The sequence below is a fragment of the Heterocephalus glaber genome, unplaced genomic scaffold, assembly GCF_053883595.1.
Source record: "Heterocephalus glaber isolate CG9 unplaced genomic scaffold, H.glaber_assembly_v1.0 deba00001707, whole genome shotgun sequence".
In the NCBI taxonomy this organism is placed as follows: domain Eukaryota; kingdom Metazoa; phylum Chordata; class Mammalia; order Rodentia; family Bathyergidae; genus Heterocephalus; species Heterocephalus glaber.
Genome location: NW_028258427.1, coordinates 1601296 through 1624526, shown reverse-complemented (window position 1 = coordinate 1624526; position 23231 = coordinate 1601296). Strand labels below are relative to the sequence as shown.

The window sequence follows — 23231 nt, the reverse complement described above, 5'->3', positions numbered from 1 at the left end:
CTTATGTTATTCTTCTTTGTATCATCTAGAAGCTGCTGGACTGATTTCTCTTGGTCCCTTGGTATTTTTAATCTTTCTTTTCATAGTCACTAATTCCCATCCTGTCTTCTATATCTGACATTCTGTCCTTATGTTGGCTCATTCTGCTGCATAAACTTTCTATGGAGTTTTTAATCTCCTGGATATATGTTTGCATCTGTTTAATGGATTCCATTTGTTTCCTATGTTGAGCTTCCATAATGTTCCTCAGCTCCTCTATTTTTTTAATCTTTGTCTGCTCTAGAGTTATTAATCATGTCTTTTATTATGGACACAATCTCTGTTGTCATCTGAGAAATTATTTCTGATTTTATTTTTTCCAGATCCTCTTTTGTTGCCAGTTCAGGGCATCTAGCTGGTTGAGTTTCACATTGTTCCATCTAGTTGACCCTTGGGGTTTCCTTTGGTGATCTGGAATTCTGGTTTTGAGTCTTGTTTAGGTGTCTTCTCATTGCAACCAATGCAATCTGCTGTGCCTTTATTGAAGTGACTCTTGGCTCTCTTAGTGGGCTTCAATTCTCAACAGGCCATGGAGAGGCCTTCTCTCTACTGTTCACCACGGCACCATATCCTGTGTTCAGAATTATGGCGTTTTGGATTCCTGTGCTGCGCTGTTGTCCCCATGGGCTTCTGGCTGGGACCCTTGCAAGCGCGCTGATGTCTGGGCACGCTCTTGGGTGGGTTCTGCGCACAATGATTGATGACATCTTGGTGGGCCTCTTGCTGAGGCCTGTGTGCCTGTGCCACTGTTGTCAGGGTGGGCTTCTCATAGTGTTATTATTTTATGTTATCACCTCAATTTAATCAACCATGAATCTGCTAAATTCACAAGCAAGGGACACAAATAGCAACTGTGATTTCTGTATTTCATAGCAACTAAATGTAAATGTTCTACCCAGTAAGAGGTGTAAGGGCTCCTTCTCAAAGTGCTTTTTCACCTACATATTCTATTCATATTTTCCTTATTATCGATCTATTTTAAATAATCAGAATATAATATATAATCTAAACAATCAAAATATAATAATCAGCTTTAACTAGATTAATTTACTAAGTGATTTCAAATTATATAATTTTAGAACTATAAAGCTCCATAGAAATTAATGCCATTTATTTTTACAATTTCACAGACAAGAAACTTGAGGCCCAGGAATTTTCAGCCATGTGTCCAGGATTACATAGACACGGGCTGGCAATACTTGACTACAGCCACACATTTGTTCAACCATGTAACCTCTATTTAGGGATGGTTAGAACCAGGTAATTATTCAATTAGTTAGGCAAAAGTCACTGCACAGCCTTGGGATTATTAACATCAGGCTTTTCTATAAGTTTCTGCATTAGAACAGAGATTATTCAAAGATACAGCACAATTCAGGCAGTTACTCATCTATGAAATAATTGAAACATCATTTAATATCATACTTGAAATAATTTTGTGTCCATAAGCACTGGATTAATCACAGAAAAACAAAAAAAGAAAAAATATCTAGATGTGCAGTTGTCTCTAATTTCAATAAATACACAATGCTTAAAGCCGTGGTTGTCAATTTTTTTCTATTCCAATAGATACGATAAATGTGTCCTGGGATGGAGGAAGAGAACTGATAATTACTGAACATGTAGCAAAGTTTCTTCTTTACACACTATTATGTTTGATTGTGCCAAAAACCATGAAGCCAATAATATTCTCATTTGACAGATAAGGGCACTAATTTTTGGTGATATTAATATCCAGGCAAAGAGCCAATAAACAATAGGCATATATGGGATATAAGTTCATTTGTCATTGAGTATCCTTCCCTTCCTGAAACTGGTAGGTATATTTAAAGGGTTCATGTAGAATTAGAGACCTAGCAAACAGCTGGGTAATATAGGTTTTCTTTCGATGGAAAGGGAATGATGGCTAGTACTGAAGATTACATCCTCAAATTTGACTTTTTACCTTATTCTGAGCTATCAATTCAGATATGAGAAAAGTATTTCTTTGAAACTCTTTCATTCAGTAAAGTACACTAGGAAGTATAGCCATAATACAAAATGGCTCATTGTCTTCATAATTTCATAAAATTAGTAAGGGGGTAGATCTCAGATTCACAGGAAGAACTATCTGGCTTCAGGACCACAGACAATTCCACTACAGTTAGTTTTCTAATCTACCAAACAGGCAGAGTAGACCTTGTTTCATAAGTAGCAAGCAGATATATTTATATTACTGACTAGGCATTTACTAATATTTCATTATTACTACTGTTACACTATTACTAATGTTTCAATGTTAAAACTTAAAAAATATAATGATCTGAATTGAAATATCAAAATTTCAACAAAGTGAATACTTGCACAACTCTACTGCATATCAAACAGTAACTTTTTTTTTTTTTTGTACCAGGGATTGAACTAAGGATCTTGCACTTGCAAGGCAGGCACCGGAACCACTGAGCTAAATCCCTGGCCCAAACAGTAACTTATTAATTTAGATATCCACAAAACACTCTCTTAGTCACTTTCCTTATTGCTGAGATAAAATACCTGATACTCACAGTTAAAGAAAGAAAGGTTTATTTGGCTCACAGTTGTAGATGTTTTAGTTCATAGTTGGCTGGCTCCAAGGCAGGGTGACATGGGAGAGGTGTGTCATAGAAGACAAACAGTCCATGACAAAGCAGGGAAGGCAGATCCCAGCAAGCAGCAAGCAAGGGATGATCCTCTTTTTGTCCCATATATCCTATCCAGGGTATCCACCCTGAGGGTGGCTAGCACTCAAATCCAGGGTAGGGTAACCTTAATCCTACCATGGCACCATGAATCAATACCAGCATCACATCCTTGATCCAAGAATCATATACCCTAGACCCAGCCACCTCCAAAAAGCCCCACCTTCAACCGTATGAGGCACAAAATAAAAGCTATAAAAGCACTTAGGATGCATCACTTACCAGATTACTATATTGCAGATATGTATGTTGGAACAAATTACAAATTACTAAAACATATTACTATGTGAATGAACCTTAGAAATATACTAAAAGAAGCCAGAAAAATTGTATTATCACATTTATATAAGATTTGTATGTATAAAAAAGCTATTTCAAAAAGCAAAGTTAAAATTTATTTGAATAAAAACAAAACAAAACCTGGCATGGTAGTAATAAGCCTGTAATCCCAGCACTCTGAGAGGCTGAGGTAGGAAAATTCAAAGTTTGAGCCGAGTCTGGGAATCTCAGGGACTTAGGGAGATCCTTTCTCAAACAACAATTACAACCCCCTTCCCCACTGCAAAACAAAAACAGGGGTGCAGATGTACCTCAGTGCAAAGACCCTGGGTTCAAGTCTCAGTAATGTAAAACAGAAAAACATAAAAGAATCCCAAAGTACATAAAGAGTATGGAGACAAAAATTAGATCAAGTGACATGGCTCTGGTTCCCTCACAGACACACTGAATAAATAAGCAGAAAATGTCAAAAAGAAATCTGTCATAAGTCTGGAAAACTATCAAAAGTTAACATCAACCAAACTAATTCTGAGTGAAGGAAACTCAAACACAGGGAGACCCTGGGTTGTACTCTTAGCATAGGGAAAAACTAGAAAAATGTATAGCATTTTTACTCATCCTGCTCTTGCCCCATTTTTGATGTGGTAGCAGTATTAAGGAATTGGCTTCCCTGGTCACTGGATTCAGAGACAACAAAGTAGAGCTTTTACATAAAGTAGTGTCTTTCTGTTCTACCTGCCTAGACTATCTGAATGTTGGATGCAAGGTGCTTGTCTCTCTTTTGCATAACTCTGAACTCACTTTGGTTATTATTATTATTATTATTTTTGAACTCACTTTGGAAAAGTAACGGACACTGTTCAAAAACTGCAAAGCCTGGAGACACCTGTGAAAAAAGATTTTGAGTCAAGACTTATAATCAGTAATCTAAGGTCACTACAGGAAAAGCTGGGAGAAATTCTTTGGGAAATTGGGATGTTTAAGTACTTATCAATGCTGAAGATACTGGTACCTGATAGCCTCTTAAGGAAAATTTGCCTCTATATTTTAAGCTAGAAAGTCACTGGAATAAATGTTCAAAAAAATCATCATGCACAGCCTTTCAGACTTATAGTACATAACAGAAAAAACTTGACATTTCCTTTTTATTAAACTAAAAATACAGTAGTTCTGTAGGATACTGTGGTAACAAGGTAGGTTACGTACAGATAATATCTATCTCTGTGTGTAACAGGGACTAGAAGGGAACAGTCTTGTTATTGTGGACCAGGAAAATGGAGTTGCTTTCTGAGGCTGCTAAAGGAATAGATTGCTCTGGACAAAAGATAAGTAGTAAGGGTACTTTCATCCATTCTTTCTCTATCCATTCATCATCTATCATTCATTCAACCCACTTATTTATCCAATCCATGCATCGATCAACTTTTCAGTGGGTGAATGTTAAGCACAGAGAAGCTGTGTACCTACCTACATCCAAGAAGCACAACTGTGATTTTGCTTATCAGTGGATGGGATATTCAGAATGAAAAATGCAGAGGTGTAAGTGGAAAAAAAAGGGTCCAAATGAAGCCAGGGTTGTTTAAAAATAGGGCAGGATATTTAATAAAGGGGTGGCACTAGGCTTTTCATAATGTATCCTCAGGCTTCTATATTGTTTTGACCAACAGCAGGGAATTCCCTTCAGTTATACTGTATAAGAATTTCACCATCTTCTAAGACAGATGTATCTGTAAAGTCTAAGAATAAGCAAAGAGCCTGCAACAGTCTCTTTCACAGTACTTCAGAGAGTGAAGGGATGTGCATAGTGAAGTTCCCTGGGCTGTTTATTGGTTGCTCCACTTTTCAAAGGTCTATTTTACTAAAGGAGACTTACAGTGAGAAATGTTTCAATTAAGTGTTAGGTTGTGTAAGTATTGAAACGATCCATTAAGTTACAAAATAATAATGTGTAACAATGTAAAATATAACATTTTCCTATAGGATTTTAAGTATTTTAAATATTGAGAGTTAATATACATTCCTATTACCATGGATAATTTAAAAATTAAATGCACAGTAGTTTCAAAACTACAAGATGTCAGAGATACAGCTTTTCAAAAATGCACACACACACATAACTAGAAAATCAAGGATTTAAACTTATACAGAAAGGCTTCGGGCATAGAGATCTAGTTTTTCCCCATATTTGTATACCTTAAAAGAAATAAAACTTACTCTATTTTAATTGCTGAATATGTGTAAAATCAAGACTCTTAGGTAGCAACTTCATAATTTTTATATAAATTATCATTTCCAATCAAAAAGTATTCAAAGTATTTATCAGAATCACATCTGGCACTCATGACTCACCAAGATAGATGCCTCATATAAGTAGAATCTTGGGGACTAATCACTTGTTACGGCATCCACTGCACTGCAATCACCAAAGTGACATGGAATGGGTAGAAACTCCTCATGAATTAGATTATTTGTTTCAAAGAGTACTGTAAATATTAGTAGGATACTCTAAGAACATCTAAATACTTTAGGTGCCATAATATATTTCAGCTCTACCAAAACTATCCAGTAGCATTGGTCTTTCTTTGCTGGGACACACGGAGAAGTATTTAAACTGGTTACTTTTACTTTCATAATATGAAAACAAAACTTGGAAATTTTTGTTAGGTACAAAAGGATATTAAGTTGTGTAATACAATTGTTTATTTACATGTTAAACATAACAAATAACATAAGGTATGCATATTGTTGTTCATTGGTCAGAATTAAGAAATTTAAAAAATACGAAGACTAAGAATTACAATTTTTTGGGACAATGATTCTTTCCTACTGAAATCAATACCCATCTACTGTGGAGACTCAGAACAATTTTTAGTTCAATCATTTAACTTTAATGAAAATAAGCAAAAGTAATGATATATCAGGTTTCATCATGTGAACAATGCAAGTTCTGGTTTAGAATTATAGCTGCAGGCACTTAAGATGCCCTACATTTGGACTCAAATCTTAAAAACCAGTTAGTTAAATCAATGAGAATATTTTTTCATTTAATTAAATAACTCAATCAAAACTACTCACTTAGAATATTTGTACCTTAAATGGTACTGCTGTAGGCTTGAGAGATTTAATACTGACCAAAACACACCACTGGAATATATTCTAGTGAGGGCCTAAAAGTGGAATGTGTACCATGTCAGATGGTGATAAATATACCCTTCCCTCCAACATCTAACCCCTCAGCAGTTCCTGGTAAGCCTGGCTCCAATATACCTAAATAAGACCATTTTTCTCCATCTCCTGGTGGTTGCCCTGGTCTCAGTCATCCACAGTCTTTGCCTGACTAATAGCAGGTCCTCTTAAAGAATCTTCTCAAAGCTTTGAATTATATTTAGAATAAAATCTAAACTCCATGCCATGATCCACAAAGCCATTCAAGTTCCTGCCAGGAGTCAGGCTTCTTTTTGTTCTTTGAACATCAAGCTCATTTCTGCCTGAGAACTTCCCCTTTGATGTTCTCTGAGTGAGCACTCTTCCCTCAGACCTCCTGAGTCTCTGGTCAAATGTAGTGACCTCTAGCCAGCTACCTAAAAGAGCACTTATCAAGCTCCTATTAAACCAGCTTGTTTTATATCAAGTTCTTACTACCTTCTAAAAGAAATCCATTACTAATTTACTACTTTTGTTTTTGTCCCTCAGTAGAATTTAAACTGTGAGAGCTGGGTTCTTCTATGCTTCATTCTTGGCTGTATGCCAAACATCTAAGACAGAGTCAGCCCATTGAATAGGTACTCAAAACTAATTAAAAATATATTCATCAACATCTTGTACACATTAAATCTTACAAAATAAGAAAGAAACTAAGGGGACGAAAAACATACATAATTTAAAAAAAACAGATTAAACTATTTGATTGAAGTGATGTTTGTACCATACAAAGAAAATAAAAGCTTTATATTTTAGATTCCTTGAACCTAGACTCTGTAGTCCACATATTAAAGTACTCTGTATTTACTAATAAATTCTGATGTGGTGAAAGTGATACACTGCGTTTAAGAGAAGATATCTGAAACCTCAAAATTTTTCTCTTTTTGATGATTCTCAAGTGGAGTTCAGTGTCCTTTTCAACAATTAAAAACAAGGCTATCTAACAAAAGAGCAGTCAATTTTCATCAACAAAAACTAAAGTCTATCATTTAAGACTCTGGAATTAAAGGCAACTTTAAACAATTCATATAATAATGCCAAGCACAGAAAGCATGATCCCCAGAAGTTTCCCCTATCCTACCTCTTTTATGATATAGTTATCACCTGTCTATTTGAAGGTATTTGATTTTAAAAATTATTTTGTAAGAGAGAATATGAACATTTAATTACCAATTAGCACACAAGTAAAATATAAAATTTAAATCTCCATACATGGCTCATATGATTTATTTCAAGATCAAGTAATAACAAGAAACAATTTAAATTTGTCAGGGTGCTACTGAATGCACCTAATTGTAAAACAAAGGGAATACAACTGCTATAAGTATTGATTTGAACTAAGCAATTCGGCTCTAACAGGGTTAATTTAAAATTAACATCTAAGAGGGCTGGGGATTTAGCTCAGTGGTTCTGCTGCCTGCCCTGAAAGCGCAAGGAACCGAGTTCGATCCGTGATACCAAAAAAAAAAGACTCTTTAACATCTAAGTTTTTACTAAGTATTATAAAGATTTTAAAAAATAACTTCATTCTGGGCTCTTCGGGCTTTTCTCCTTAACTTTAGTAAACAATATAATTATCTTCATGTTAAGCACAACTGAATTGGATTTAGTGTCAGCCACAAACAACACTTTCAAGTTGTTTAGTATCTTCTAATATACTAAAAACTTTCATGGATGACAAAGCTTGTCATTGTCATTAGTTGCTTTATTCATCATAGGACTGTCTAGAGACATGATTGACTGTAACACCTAATACTCTTCCTTGAAGAATAAAGGATCAGATCTTGTATGGATTGGATACAGAAAAGCATCCAATCTGGGTATATAAATTTTTTTCACTCAGATTTAAAATGATTAAATCTATAAAAAATACTAACATCTTGCACAATGTTTGTCCTTCAGTTTGTAGCTTTTTACTGATTTCCATATACATATAAAATTAATAAACATTTTCTCTAGGTCTGATCCTATGCAACTTTTTTTCACAGAAAAAAGTCTTCTATTTTCTTTTTGTCCTATATAACTTGATAAAGAGCACCTTATTTACTGAGATTCTGGAATTTGATATTCTGGTCCTACCTAGAAGACTCAACTTTAATATATTGTTTAAAGGGGTGACATAGTATACAGCAAGACACAAAACATGTCTTCTAAAAGATGCACCTTTCTTAGTGGCTGCTTACCTAACACGGCACTTACGGGCTGCGGATCTTCCAAGCATGAGGCAAGGGCACAAACTCATCGAGTCGCCAATAGTAGCCACTACTTATTGGGTGATTTTGACGGCTCATGGACTGCTCTGAGTTCTGTAAATGGCAATCCTAAAAAAACAAATGGCCTACTGAACTATAAATCTAAAGGTCTTTCTAGGGCATTCTCTGTCAACAGTTCTGGCCACCTTTTAGCACTCTTCTATCTTGAGCCTTCTTCGTACTGCTATTTTACAGCTCTGGAGGGCTTGTCTATGTCTTGACCTCGTCTAGACTTGTGGAGGGCTCTCTAAACTCTTCCTCCAACATCTAACTCCTCAGCAGTTCCTGGTAAGCCTGGTTTTACTCCTCAGCTTAGATTTGCTAAATGTTCCAGCTCTGGTGCCTTATTAATGTGATGATTCTAAGGTACTTTGATATCCAATCAAGTTTCCTTTCCTGCTTTATGCATTAAGTCATTCAATTTTTTTTACTTTTCATAATCTCTATTATTAAACCAATCAGCAAATTTGACTGACTTTTTTGGTAGTTTCTTATACAGTACCTGTTCTTCCATTTACTGATATAGCTCTAGCTCTCATCACCTCATCCCCTGACTGGCTCTCATCCTGAGAAAACACAAGCACCCTGAAACTGTTTTGATATGCCTCTTTTTTGAAGTAAAAATCCCAGGCACATTAGAAATTCTAATAATGTTCCCTGAACTCTGCTTCCAGGCCCAAGTAACATTACTTTACCCCACAGGATCAAGTGATTCTGTTCAACCTTAATTCCTTATGTTAATAAAAAAGGCAATAACAGAGCTCTTCAGCATTGTTCTACCATTTCCTGCTACTGGTACGGATAATATCAACATTTGTTCATCTGCTATTCATTTGATAATCCAGTGTGTTCATAATTAATTTGTATATTTCTATGTTTTTACAGAAAATTTCTGTTCAAACCCAACTGTTTATTTACTAATTGTTAACCATTGCAGTTTTCATGTGTCCACAAATAGTCAAACCTTAGAGCTGCTCCAATTCCAATCCCAAATCCACCTCTTCAATAAGGCTACCCATTCTCAGTGTGGAATGATCTATATTACTACAAGACAGAAATTTTCAGTGGCATTAATTTCATAATTTACAATGAAATAATCTGGTTATTCTCTTATTCTGTGGCAGCTGTTTCCTTTCTTGTATTATTTTAAATACACTTTTCTGTTGTTTTCCAAACTAGACTATAAATTTCTTAAAGGCAAGAACCTTGCCTTTAAAATCTCAGCTTTCTTACATGACTTTTCAATACAATATTTTAAGTATAACAGAGGTCCAAGTTTTGCATTTTATTTGTAGGACTTAATGTTTCTGTGAAATAACATAATTATTTCTAAAGGAATTGTTCATGGAACTCAGAAGACAAAATCAATTTTGGATGAACTTGGAAGTTGTATGACAAAAATTCTAATTATACTTAAAAATAATTTACTGAGCAATACATGGTTTCTTTCCTGCCACTGTTGACTACTGGTCTTTTGTAATTTACCTTTTCACTATTAAATTAATCACATAAGATAACAGGGAAAATGGGAAATAAGATGACTGATTATTTTGATGTATTTGTTTATCCTTTTTTTTTTTGGTACCTGGGATCGATCTCAGGTCCTTGCGCTCGTGAGGCAGGTGGCAGAACCACTGAGCTAAATCCCAGGCCCCTTTTTATCCTTTTTAAAGTAGGAGATTTACATGATAAATGAGTTGGGAGTCATTTAAACGCTCTTCTTTGGTAGGGGGCTTCTCCTTTCACCCTGTATCATTTATTCATGCATGTGTTTTCTTTAATAACTAAATGATAAATTTCTGAAATTGTGCTGACTTCCTGTTTTGGTTCTAAAAGAGTGGGTGGAGTGGAAAATGGAGGGCAGAATGTAATTCACAGATGTAATCAAATGTATATTTTTCATAGAAAAATGCATATTTTGAATACATTAATATTCATAACCTTATTTAATACCATCTGCTTTTTTTCCACTCAACAGTCTTTTTTTTTTATTTTTTGGAAACACCCAACTAAAAACACATGGACTTTAAAAAAGGCACTGTGGATAGATATTAGACGTTTACTGATAAAGTATGTAAGATTCTTAATAAGAGAGGAGAAACATTTATGTTTCTTAATTTGATTGTGTTCTATATTCTGCATATCTTAAAAATTTCAATTGTAAATATCTACATTTATAGTTAACAATTCTTTTTTTTTTTTTTGGTACCAGGGATCGACCTCGGGTCCTTGTGCTTGTGCAGCAGGCGGCGAAACCACTGAGCTGAATCCCCGGCCCAACAGTTCTTGATATAAAACATATTAAACAAAACATGCAACTTCATTCTCATTTATTTATATTTTTGTGGTACTGGAGATTGAGTCCAGGGTCCTGCACCTGCTAGGAAAGTGCTATTCCACTTGGCTATAGCTACAATCTGTTTTACTTCATTTTGAGACAGGGTCTCACTAAGTTGCCCAGGCTAGCCTAGAAATTGCAATTCTCTTGCCTCAGCCTCCAGAGTCCCTGGTGTGTATCTCCATGCTTAGTATTTCAGTATATGTGCTGCCAAAGTAAGTACAATGCTTGGCTATTTTATTTGTGGGATGGTGATGTCTCACTGTATTGCCCAGACTGGTCCTAAACTCATGAACTGAAGCGATCCTCCTACCTCAGCCTCCTGAATAGCTGAGATTACAGATGTGGTCCACCACAGTCAATTTAAAACACAAAACTTTAATTGGAGGTTCTTAAGCAAGAATTAGGAGAGATCAGGGACGTCTGTAAAATCCTAGAGAATTATATATGCTTTTTTTCCTAGAGAGATGCAAATGTATCCACTTTTAATCCAGGTAACCGAATTACTCAGCAAATTTCAAAAAATAATTCCATGAATTTTAGCATCTGAATACTTATTTATTTATTTATTTATTTATGGTACTGGGGATCAAACTCAGATCTTTGCACTTGTGCAGCAGGTGCTGAAACCACTGAGCTAAATCCCCGGCAAATCAAAGTGTGTGTATTTTTTTTCCCTGGTGCCGGGGATGGAACTCAGGTCCTTGTGCCTTCGAAGCAGGTGGCAGAACCACTGAGCTAAATCCCCGGGCCTGAATACTTTTTTAAAAACTACAAATTAGGCATTAGAAACTTAGATAAAATTAACGTAACAGTCAATGTAATAAAGCTAAAAATATAGCATAACACAGAGATTCCTGTTGAAATTTCCACTGTATGACACTGTCAAATCTCCTGTTTCAGTTGTCTTAGAACACTTCCCCAAGGCAATGAACAATATGTTAATTTAGTCAACCAAGCAGCAACAATAAAAACAAGTAAATTCAATGAAAAAATTTAAACTACACTTTCTTATGCTCTTGTGATAAGCCTGTCACTGTGTTTTACTCAAGTTGTGTTACACCATTTGTGAGATGAATATTATTGTCGTCAACATATTATCAATCAGGAAGCTGGGTCTGTGGAGATGATGTCACATCATCATTTCAAGGAACAGGCAGAGAGAGGTTTGTTGGCAGGATGAAGGAACAACAAAATGGGAATGAGCTTCGACATGTTTTAGGTTGTGGTCATCTACTACCTAATATCTTCTCATCTAACATAAAAATTCTTTTAATAATTACCCTGACAAAGGATGAAAGGAGTCATATGTGTTTTGAAGTCCCTTATCAAAGTGAACTTGAGTAACTGTGTAGAATCTTACAAAAAAGAGAAAATCACAATAGATGTCTTTTTTTGAATTAAGACTGAAATAAAAGTATTTTTTAAAATATTAAAGTTTAAGAGTTCAGGTTAACTCCTTCAATTCTATTTGTTGTATATTCTGGACATACAGGTTGAATATCCATCATGTGACAATCTGTTATTTTCCAAAATCTGAAGCTTTCTGAACACTAACATAATGCCACAAGTCAAAAATTTCATACCTGACGTTGTGTGATGGGTCACAGTCAAAATCCAGGTACACTAAAAATACTGAATAAAATTACCTTCAAGCTAGGTGTATGAGGTTTGTATGAAACACAGATAAATTTTGTGTTTAGATTAGGGCCTCATATCCTAAGATGTAATTACACATACACAAATACAAAAAATCCAAAATCTGAAACATTTCTGGTCTCTAGCAACTTGAGATAAGGGATATTCAAAATTTACACGAAAAATTCATTATAATTACTTTTGGTATTCTTTAGAAAAGCCTCAGTAGGCTTTCTTATTTTATATGTTATTCTTACAAAGATTAAATACAAATTATTTTTAAAACATACAGGCTATAAATCCTCTTCATTTATTAAGGAATGGACCACATGTACGATACTAGAACTGGCATCTTTGAAATCTAAAACCATTCTAAAAACATTTAAGTTATTTGCTAGATGGGTAATATCATGTCAGAAAAGAGCAGAATTTGAGAGACAAAAATAATCTTACCAAAGTCTGCAAATGCTGACTGTCCAACCACCAGCATATTTTGAGGTTTTTCTAATGTGCTATTGACAGAGAAGTTTCCATCCTGTTAAAATCAAAAAATGTTGAATTAGACCATCATAAGCTACTCATTTGTCAAGTGTGAAACAAAGTATTTTTTAATGAAGCACGGAAATAAATAGTTGAAGCCTTTGTTGTACTGCAATAAAATCATTCTAATTTCCTGTACATTATTATTATGAAACAAAAGAAACCACTGCAAGGTTAAGAAAATATGATTTTGGAAAACAGCTGTGCAGGCACACAGGCCACAGCCAGAACCGTGAGAGGATAATAAGACCCTGGGTGCACAGGCTCCAGCCTAAGGCCCGTCTAGAAAACAGTTGCATAGGTGCACATGCCACAGCCAGAGGGCAGCCCCGATACCACTGGTAAGTTCATAAAGACCCCAGCCAGAAGCCCACTCAAACACCAGAGACTCAGGTGCACAGCCCTCAGCCAAAGGCCCTCCCAGACAACAGCTATGCAGGTGGCCAGATACCATCCTAAGGGTGCCCAGGCGCCAGCCAGAACCCCGCCCAGACAATAGGGCAGGGCAGGGGTCCAGAAGGCCACCATTCTGCACCCAGAATTGGTGAAGTGGTGAGCATCAGAGAGTGGCCTTTCTGAGGTTGCTGAGAACTGAAACCCACTGGACGAGCAGAGAGCCACTTCAACAAAGGCACAACAGACTGCAACTGTTGAAATGGGAAGACACGTAAACAAGAATCAAAACCAAACTTCCAGATCACCTAAGGTAACCCCAAGGGACCACAAGATGGAACAACGTGATATTCAACTAGCTGGACTCTCTGAACTGCCAATGAAAGAGTATCTGGAAAAAATGAAATCAGAAATAATTTCTCAGATAAGAGAGATTGTGTCCATAATGAAAGACATGATTAATAACTCTAAACCAGACACAGAAAAAAAAAATAGAGGAGCTGAGGAACATGATGGAATCTCAGCATAGGAAGCAAATGGAATCCATTAAACAGATGCAAACATATATCCAGCAGATTAAAAACTCCACTGAAAGTTTATGTAGCAGAATGGGCCAATGTGAGGACAGAATGTCAGATATAAAAGACAGGATGGTGATTAATGACCAGGAAAAGAAAGATTACTTAAAAATACCAAGGGACCATGAGAAATCAATCTAGCAGTTGCTAGATGATGCAAAGAAGAATAACATAAGAGTGATCGGAGTCAATGAAGAAACAGGAGACAGTGCAAATGACATTAAATAAAACCTACTCACAGAAGTAATGGTAGAAAACTTTCCAAGCAGGGGAAAAGTATTTCACATACAGATAAGAGAAGAACATAGGACTCCAACTAGCCATCATCAAAAAAAATCTACATCTAGGCATAATAGTTAAATATCGAATAGTTTCTATGGTGTGAGAAACTGAAAGTGTAAATAAGGATCAAAATGTACAACAGATAATGTGAAATAGGAAGAAAAGGGGAAAGGGAAGTGGGAGGGATAGGGTAAAGGAAAGAAGGGAAAGAAATATATATGAGAAAAGGAAAAAATGGAAAGAAAGACTTTGTAAATAGGGAGCCTTGGAGGTGTTAAAGGGAGGGTGGGGAACTCGGGACCTTGGGCTTGTGAGGCAGGCAGCGGAACCACTGAGCTAAATCCCCGGCCCAGAATGAAGATATATTATGTAAAGGTATAAATTCCCAATAATGAACATCAGCATAGTGTACACCTAAAATGTACCAATAAAATTAATGAATTAAAAAAAGATTAAAAAAAAGAAAATATGATTTTGGAGTGCTTTCTTTGCTATCAAATCTGATATACTATCCTCTACCAAACCATCGTCATAATTTCAGTTATAAGAAGTGTATTCTAATTTCAAGTAAAATGGAAGTCTCTGAAAATACAAAGAAGTATAAAAATTAGTTCATATCTTTGAAGGGTTTTAGTCCAGTTGGGAGATAAGATATAAATCAGAAAGGCAATTTCTGCAGGTAACATAAATTGCACGCCTAAGTAGCAAAAATGCCATGTCTTATACATTTCAAGGAGAGAAGATTCTGTTGGGGAGAACTGGGAAAAGATAATCAGGTGAGAGGAGAATTCTAATGGCCCTTAGGGACCAATGAATTCATGCACATCATCAATGAGCTTATCTACCAATGAAAAGGGGAGCAAAATATCACAACAGCTGCCATGTACAACAGGAAAGGAGAATCTATTACAGATATTTGTCTTTGAAACTCTACAAAATCAGAGTATACATAATTGACTTCCAAAAATAAAAAATCTTTCTTATGTCCTTTCGTTTCTGTAATTTTAATTACTACATAAAAAAACCCTGAGTTTGCAATTTTGAGCTCTCTGTTTTATAATGAGCTCTCTTATTTCTGACATCTCTATTCACTCTTTGATATACTGACTCTGCTTACCATATACTTTATATAGGGTGGTTATACACTTGGATGTTTTTCCTTCTTTTTTCCTCTAAGGATACTGTAAATCGGTAACACAGCTCCTTAAGAAACAATTTTTGACCTTTATAGAGAATGGAAATGCTACAATGACAGCCGATGTTTGAGGACCATGAGTAGGTAGTAAGATTCGTCTTATGAGAGGTATTTTTGAACCATTCATTCCATTATCTACACATAGAAACATGTTTCTCTTAATGTTATTAAAGTATCTGATGTATTTTTAAAAGACTTTTCTATAGACATCTTATTTACATAAGTATATTAAGGGTTCCCTGACAGTTTTCCTAAAACCTGAATTGCTATTAAAAAAAAAGTCCAAGAATTGTTTACTGAGTGGATATAATGTTCCTTAAAAGAATGGAAAAATCTCTCTTAAGACACATCAGCCTTGTATGAGATGAAACTGAATATTAACCCAATATACTGATTCAGTGAATGGATTACCCCACTGGAGATCTGGAAAATTCAGTGAGAACATCTTCTAAATGTAACCTCACAAAACATTTCCATCAAGAAAAACTGACAGGTAATAGCTTCCCATGTCTAACACACCACATTCACAATGTGCATCAATATAAGAGGAATACTTTCTTCTAATTAAGGCAGAAAGAGAACATATTCTTGCCAAAAGGAATGTAGACAGAACACATTATATATATGATACAGCTGGGGAAAAGACAATACTTAGATGAATTTACTATCATTACCATTATTTATTCTTTACTCCATTTGGCAGTATAGATTTACATGACTTTCATTAAAAATAGTGCCATTACATGTTGTTTGATGAAAATAATTTAACAAAATGTTTCATCCACATTGCTAGTATTATCATTGGACAACACATTTTAATGTGGAACATCCCTCCTCTTCAAGTTGAACCTCTTACCTATTTAATATAGGAAGATAAACATGAGATCAATGTTCTTTTTCATCCTGACTCTAAACTGAGCGGGAATACTCTGGTACAAAGAGCACCAGTCTTGGGCTCACTGTAACATGGGTTACAGTGCTGCTTTCCATATAAATGGCTTCACTGGTTTCACTTTGGGATAGTCATTTACTACTTGGTTTTGGTTATTCACTGTTAGAAGGAGATACATGTACTCACAGGGTTCTGGAGAAGATCAGGTGGAATGATAGGTAACAGTGTTCTGCATAATCAGGTACTGGGAAGGTATCTTTACAATGACAGTCTTGTGCTTTTAGTCCCCAAGTAGTTTTTTTCTGAACTCATCTATTCCATTGTGTGCCTATTCTTTATTATGGTGATCCTACTAGACTTAACTGCTTTCCTGCATTCCAAATAGGACCATACGGGTTTCTGCTGCCGCTGTGTTCTGTTATTTTATTTTGTCTATTTGTTTCCTAGAATTATTGTACAATGACTTCAGGGTAGAAGTTTTAGAGATTTGCTAGTTCAACTCTCAACTCCACCATTTTCTAGCTCTAAAGCCTGAAAAAGTTACTTTGTATACAACAGTTGACTTAACTTTAAAATACACTTTTACAAGTTATTTTTCTTTGTGTGTGTGATTAATGAGATAATACACATACAGTGCCTAGCACATAGTAATGTATTCAGTTAATATTAAGTACCATTAGTAGTAGGAACATTAGTAGTAATATTTGTCAAAAATACTACCACCACTGAAGCGGTTGAGCCACGGTAGTTGATAAGGGGAACTGACTGGATTTTCTGCTTGAATTCCAACCATAAGTGCTACATTGCACCAAGTACCTTTTCATGGATGAATGTCAACGCTTTGGCATGAATATTTTAATATTTAATGTTAAAACTGCCATATCCATAATGTTAAAAAGTGATCAGGAAGAAATATGTAATAACTATTGTACATATCTTTATTCATGTAATGCAGTGGTTCCAAACTGAGGTGATTTTATCTGCTAGGGAACATTTGACAATGTCTGTACACATTTTTGACTGCCACAACTGGGGGTGGGAAGGGTACTAGCATCTAGTAAATAGAGGCCAGGGATACCACTACAATACACAGGATAGCGCTCTACAACACAATGGCAATAGTGTCAAAGTTGATACTGACCACTCTTAACTCTTTTCTAATGACACTTACCTTTGTTCTTAAGTTCCAGTTCTACATTTCTAACTATTTTGTCAATATACCTCTATTTGAAATTTTTTCCCCACTCCAAATGAATTATATTTTTTCTTTCTGTCATATGGTCATTCTGTCCCCTCCTATCTAACCTTTCCTGTCAATGGCTCACCTCTTTCTCAGGGTACAGTGAATTCCACCTATGTCACTTCCTCACCTCCAGATATTCCATGTTATTCTATCTAATATACAGCAGCCAGATTAAGTGCAACAATGAAAGCTGCATTCATTCCACTCTCAGTCCTAGAACATTTAATAATTTCTGAATAGATTTTTAAAAGATCAAATTACTTGGTTTAGAAATCAAGGCCTTTGGTGCTATTGTCTAAACCAATTCTTCTAAACTTAACTTCCAATATCTCTTTCATATTCTGGCCCAAATCAGGCACTTTGAACTATGAGTATATTCTGGGTTTCCTATGTACTTCCTTGTCTGTCTCTTCTTTTTTTCTCAATTCAAATCATTAAAATCCTATTCATCTGTACTAGCCATTTCAAATGTCTTATCTTTCTTGAAGCCTTCACTGATAATCCTAGGTGGACCAGAAAAGCAAATGCTCTCTATCTTTCAAATTCTGTAGCACAAGGTTTGTACCTCTTGTCATACCAGCCAGAGTCATGAACATTCAGAACACAGTCCTCCTCCCGGCCTATAAGCTCTATTCACATCTGTATCTTCCAGGGCAACATCACAGGGAATTGTGTACACACTGATTCTCTAAAAAAGATCTTTCTTTTTTTTCAGTGCTGGGGATCAAACCCAGGGCCTTGTGCATGCTAGGCAAATATTCTACAATTAGCTATATCCTTAACCCTTAAAAAAAGATTTTATGCAGTTCTTATTTTTCTACTAGCTAATATGGTATGGGTTTTGAAGTTTTTTGGGTCAATTTTGTGTTACTATAAAGTGCTTGACTAATTTCTCATTGAAAATGATCATCCATTTTACGAATGTACTTTATCTGAACTGGTTAATTTTGAATCTACATACTCCTTAATTTGTACTAAAGACTTGACTTAATATGGATACTGACATAGATCCTCTCCTTAACCAAACTCTCTCTCCTTAGGCTCCTTTGAGACCTGTACTAGACTAAGCCCAAACTGGGCTCAATTTCCATCCTTGTATAGTTCAGTTGTAGGGAAAATCCTGTGGAGTCAGTTGTCAGAATCTCCCAGTTAATATCTACTCATTCTGACCTGTCTATACCTAAACTCCTGTTATATGAGTTTAGCAAAGAATAATTCTACTACTTTAGTAATTTAAATTCACTGACCTTCACCCTGCTCCTGGCTATAAAGTCTCACTTTCCTTTGTCATATTTATAGTTGAGCTCAATGTTTCCCTCCTACTGTAAAATAGCAGCCCTCTTGAATAAAACATGCCGTAACCATGTTTAACAACTATCTGAATAATTTTTTTCTTTAATGGTTACTCACTGATGCAGTGGCTTTATTGCCAAGAACAAGTCTTAGTACCTATTATCTAACAGCCAATTTAATAATATTCTCTAAAGAAAATTATATTCAAAGGGAAAAGATCCCAATCAAATTTTATTCTCTTTATGAAAATTTTTTTCCCTATTGAGTTGCTTCACTTGATTACCTTTAAAAACAGACCCTGGTGAGAGGACATCATATACTTAAAAGTATTTCACAATTTTATATACACATTCTACTTATTTGTATTGAGGCTCTCCTCCCCTCAGCCACAAAATAATCAAGTAGATCTCTTATATTTCTAATACCTCAAGATTCATCTGAGGTAGGAATGAAAGGCCATCCATGAGCAAGTATCCTTGGCAATGGGAGTTTTAATGTATAATTACCATAAGGAATGTAATGACCATATTTCTAATAATCAGAAACATAAATATAGTAACATTTAAACATTTAAACAAAGAAGTTTTTTTGGTTTAAGCTTCCTACTTTTCCTTTTTTCATGGTAAAAATGATCACTTCGCTTAGTTTAGAAGCAGTTAGAAGCTCTGATCTTGTCTAATCAAACCCCTTCTCCTATCCATGAAATGTGAGTCATAACCAATGCCAATGATTATGCTATAAGAAATGGCTAATAATTAATCTCCTTCCATAAGTTTTTGCTTTATATTTGTTAGAACTGATTGTTTTTCAAAAGCATTCTCATAAAATTCATAAAAGGTTATGGGCTTAATTTGGATGAAATAAAAGATAATCAGGAGTAACTAGGTAGGAAGTCAAAAGATCTAAAACTAAAATTTGTTAAGTGTCTACTGTGTGCCAAGGTATTTTAAACATATCGTTTGTGAAGTTTCACTATCATTCTGTGAAGTAGATTCTTATATCCATTTTCCATGTGAGGAAACTTAAGTTTCAGGCTTGACCAATAAGTGATAAATGTCACTAAGTTGACCCATTTTTTTTACTGGCTTCAAATCCTGTCTTTTTATTATACAGCTTGAAATCCAACTTCAAGATTTCAAATGGTTTACTGTTCATTAATTAATCTTTAATCAGCTAAAAATAAAATCATGAAATCAGTCTAGTTTTCTGTTAACAATTTCCAAAAAACCTAGTGGGAGAGAATCCTTAATCCTAGTCAACTTGGCACTAAGTTTAGTGTATGTTCTTATTTCTTCATATAAGCCTGAAGGCAAAGAGGAAAAATTAGTCTTTTAAAAAGCGTTTTCTTCATAAACCATCATGCTGACAAATTAAATGACAGTAACCTCTCTCAACAGCTGACAGCCTAGCAGGGGTCCTGTTAACATGCACATTAAGGCAGACTGATTGGTTTAATTGGCAGTCATGCCTAAAATCCTGCAGAGGAACTGATGCTGAATGAATCATTTCCTTCAGTAACATTCAGCAGTTTGAATGCAGCAATGCAATCCAAGGCTCTTAAAGTTGTTCTATTTATTGTTGAAACCAACCAACCAAGTGATTACTTTAATTTTATTTTCTAAATTGTATACCTTTACTGAAAGCCATCATTTAAAAATGTTTCAAAGAAAAGATTTCTTACCGAATTTTCCCATATTTCAAACTGGAAGGTACTAGAGGAAGACAATGTAGTGAGGAATAAATCTAGAAGGAAAATAAAAGAAATGTAAATTTTTGTAGTCATACCGATGTGTATTTTTAAAAACAGAAAAAAACTGCAACATATAAAAGTATTAATACAATTCTACCAAAATATATTTAAAATTATATTTTAACAAGTTTGATGTTATCAGTAATGAAAACAAGAAGAAAAAAAAGAGAACGTAGATGTCCCTATGTTAATATAATTAAGAAAAATTATTTATAGGGCATGTTTAGTATTAATCCTTCAAAAACATTATTTTAAGAACTGTTTATATTATTCATTATATAATTTTAAATAATTTTATTCTAACTTAAAAGCTTCAGCAATATTTAAAATCACCACATTTCAGCATCTAAAACCTTTAGCAGTCATGTTACATGAGCAAAAAATTATGTTTCAAGTTTTAAGAAACTGAAGAACTGCCTTTGTAATTTCAAATAACAAAGTTCCTTTTATTGGAAAGTACAAGAATTTTACTATTTCAATTTTTTCTTAATTTTTGTGGTTCCTATGTGCTTGGAAATAGTACATGTTCAAGTGATTTACTGAATAAAGGGGACAATATTACATCATATTGTGAGGTTATACAAATTTGCTTGGACATTTAAAAATAATCATGCTATTGCATCTTTAAACAGAAAGTCTTGGGAAAAGGAGGATCTGTGTTAAAGTATTTTATCCAAAATAAGTATAAATGAACATAGGGACCAGCATAGTAAGAATGTTTAAAAGGTAATCAGCATAAGTGATAAAGGATTAATAACTACAGAGATTTCTGAGCTTCACTAAAAAAAGGCATGTCAGTGTAAACTCTGAACTATTTGAAATAGTAAAACCCAACATAAGAACATTAGTCCTACTTGTTCAAACTGAATACATCAAGCTGGTGAAACTCTTAAACCAATGAAGAATAAATTCAGTGGCCTCTTTCCAACAAGGGAGCAAAGGATCAGTACCTTGATGAGGCAGCAGGCAGCATGAGATTAGAACTACTCCATTACCATGTATCTCTAAACTGAGGTAGCTATAAGAATTATTCTATTACTATGTAGCCTAAACTGAGGTAGTTATAAGAACTTCTCCATTCTCATGAATGCCTAAGCTGAGATGGTTGCAAGGGACAGTAGGTGACTACCAGCAATCTATTACCATTCCTAGAAAAACAATTCAAATTTTTTTTCTACTGGTGTTGTATTAGTTTTAGTATATATATTTGAATTATGAGCTTCCTCTTGTTTCATGGATATTTAGAAAATCTGAAACTATAATACCAAGTGCTGATTCTATTTTCATAGTTTCAATAGCTATTTATTAAACCATAAATAGCACTAAAGCTAAATGAGAGATTGGAAGTATCTTGTAAAGAGGATTTTAAAAAAATCTTTCACTATTCAATTATGTAAAGAGATTACAGAAAGATGAATGATTCATTACACAGAGAAATAAAAAGAGATGATTAATAATTAACAATTCAATATGGAGAATCATGCTTCAGACTTTGAATGAAATGAGAATGAAAGAACTGTGAGAAAAATTTTAGTCAACCCAATAATAATGTCTCACCTTCCCACATGGCTAAGAGTAATTTGTACTACACAATTAAAGGAAATGTAGACAACTATAATGAATGCTGTGACATCCCACCCAGATCATCTCTTAGTAGTGAATGATTTATTTGCGCAGCTGCTGAAAATACTGCAAGTAGATACCTTCACTAATCTTTGGGGAAGCTGCTGGGGAGCCCATATCCAATAATTCGTCAATTCAGAGGGAATAGGGTAGGTCCAAACAAAACTGAGGACAACTCTGGAGGGCATTCTAGTTTCAGAGCTCCTCACAGGCAGCTGAGGTTTTTATTGATAACTGAATCAAAGTCCAACTCTGCTTACTTTTCTGCTCTTCCACTGGTATTGACTATAAGAACACTCCCTAAAATGACATTTCCTGGACATGAATCTTAATCTCAGAGTCTGCTTCTGAGGGAACTCAACAGCTGATAGTAAAACTGAGCTAAGAAATAGGAGACACTAAGATGAGATTTTGGAGCTGGATCACCACAGGGCTGGCAGTTAGGATTCCTCCACTGGGGGAAAGCTGAACATGGACAGTCTAACTCATAGCACTGCCTTTACTAATGCAGTCTTGGGTGGGAGGGAATGGACTAGTGTGTGTCATATTTCAAACTTTTTGAGAAATATGGAGTAAAGAATATAAGGACACTGGAATTAAATGACCATTGCTATGCTCATTGAGGAAACAAAGTCACAAAGGCCAAGAATGACTGATTAGAAATGAAAAGCTAAGTATGGTGGACTACAAGATGGCCAAACAGAAGTGCCTGATATTCAGCTCTTTGAAGGGATGGATCAAAACAACAAATGAATGCTGCTTTTAAAGGTGACTGCCTGAGGGAGATCACTGGTTCCCAGAAAGGAAGCCACAGGAATCCTGTAAGATGGGGAGACCTGGGATGGCAGCAAGAAGAGAGGAATAAAAGAGGACTACTCATTGTGGGGGAAAGAGTAAATGGGAGAAGTCCATCAGATCTCATGACTGAGGACACCAACAATCCTAGCTATGAGAGTTCCACATTATCACAGGCTTGAA

The 23231-nt window shown here is 35.1% G+C and overlaps 1 protein-coding gene across 6 annotated transcripts in view; it reads right to left on the bottom strand.

Moving 5' to 3' along the window:
* Itfg1 (integrin alpha FG-GAP repeat containing 1) overlaps positions 1-23231 on the bottom strand; it is a 286118-nt gene that overhangs the window by 173799 nt on the left and 89088 nt on the right. For all 6 annotated transcript variants that reach the window (XM_087199355.1, XM_087199353.1, XM_004873895.4 and 3 more), the window contains 2 exons: positions 20562-20623; positions 12918-12999 (listed from right to left, as the gene is read on the bottom strand). In XM_087199355.1, the coding sequence (XP_087055481.1) occupies positions 12918-12999; positions 20562-20623 (144 nt within the window). The remainder of the gene's footprint in view (positions 1-12917; positions 13000-20561; positions 20624-23231) is intronic.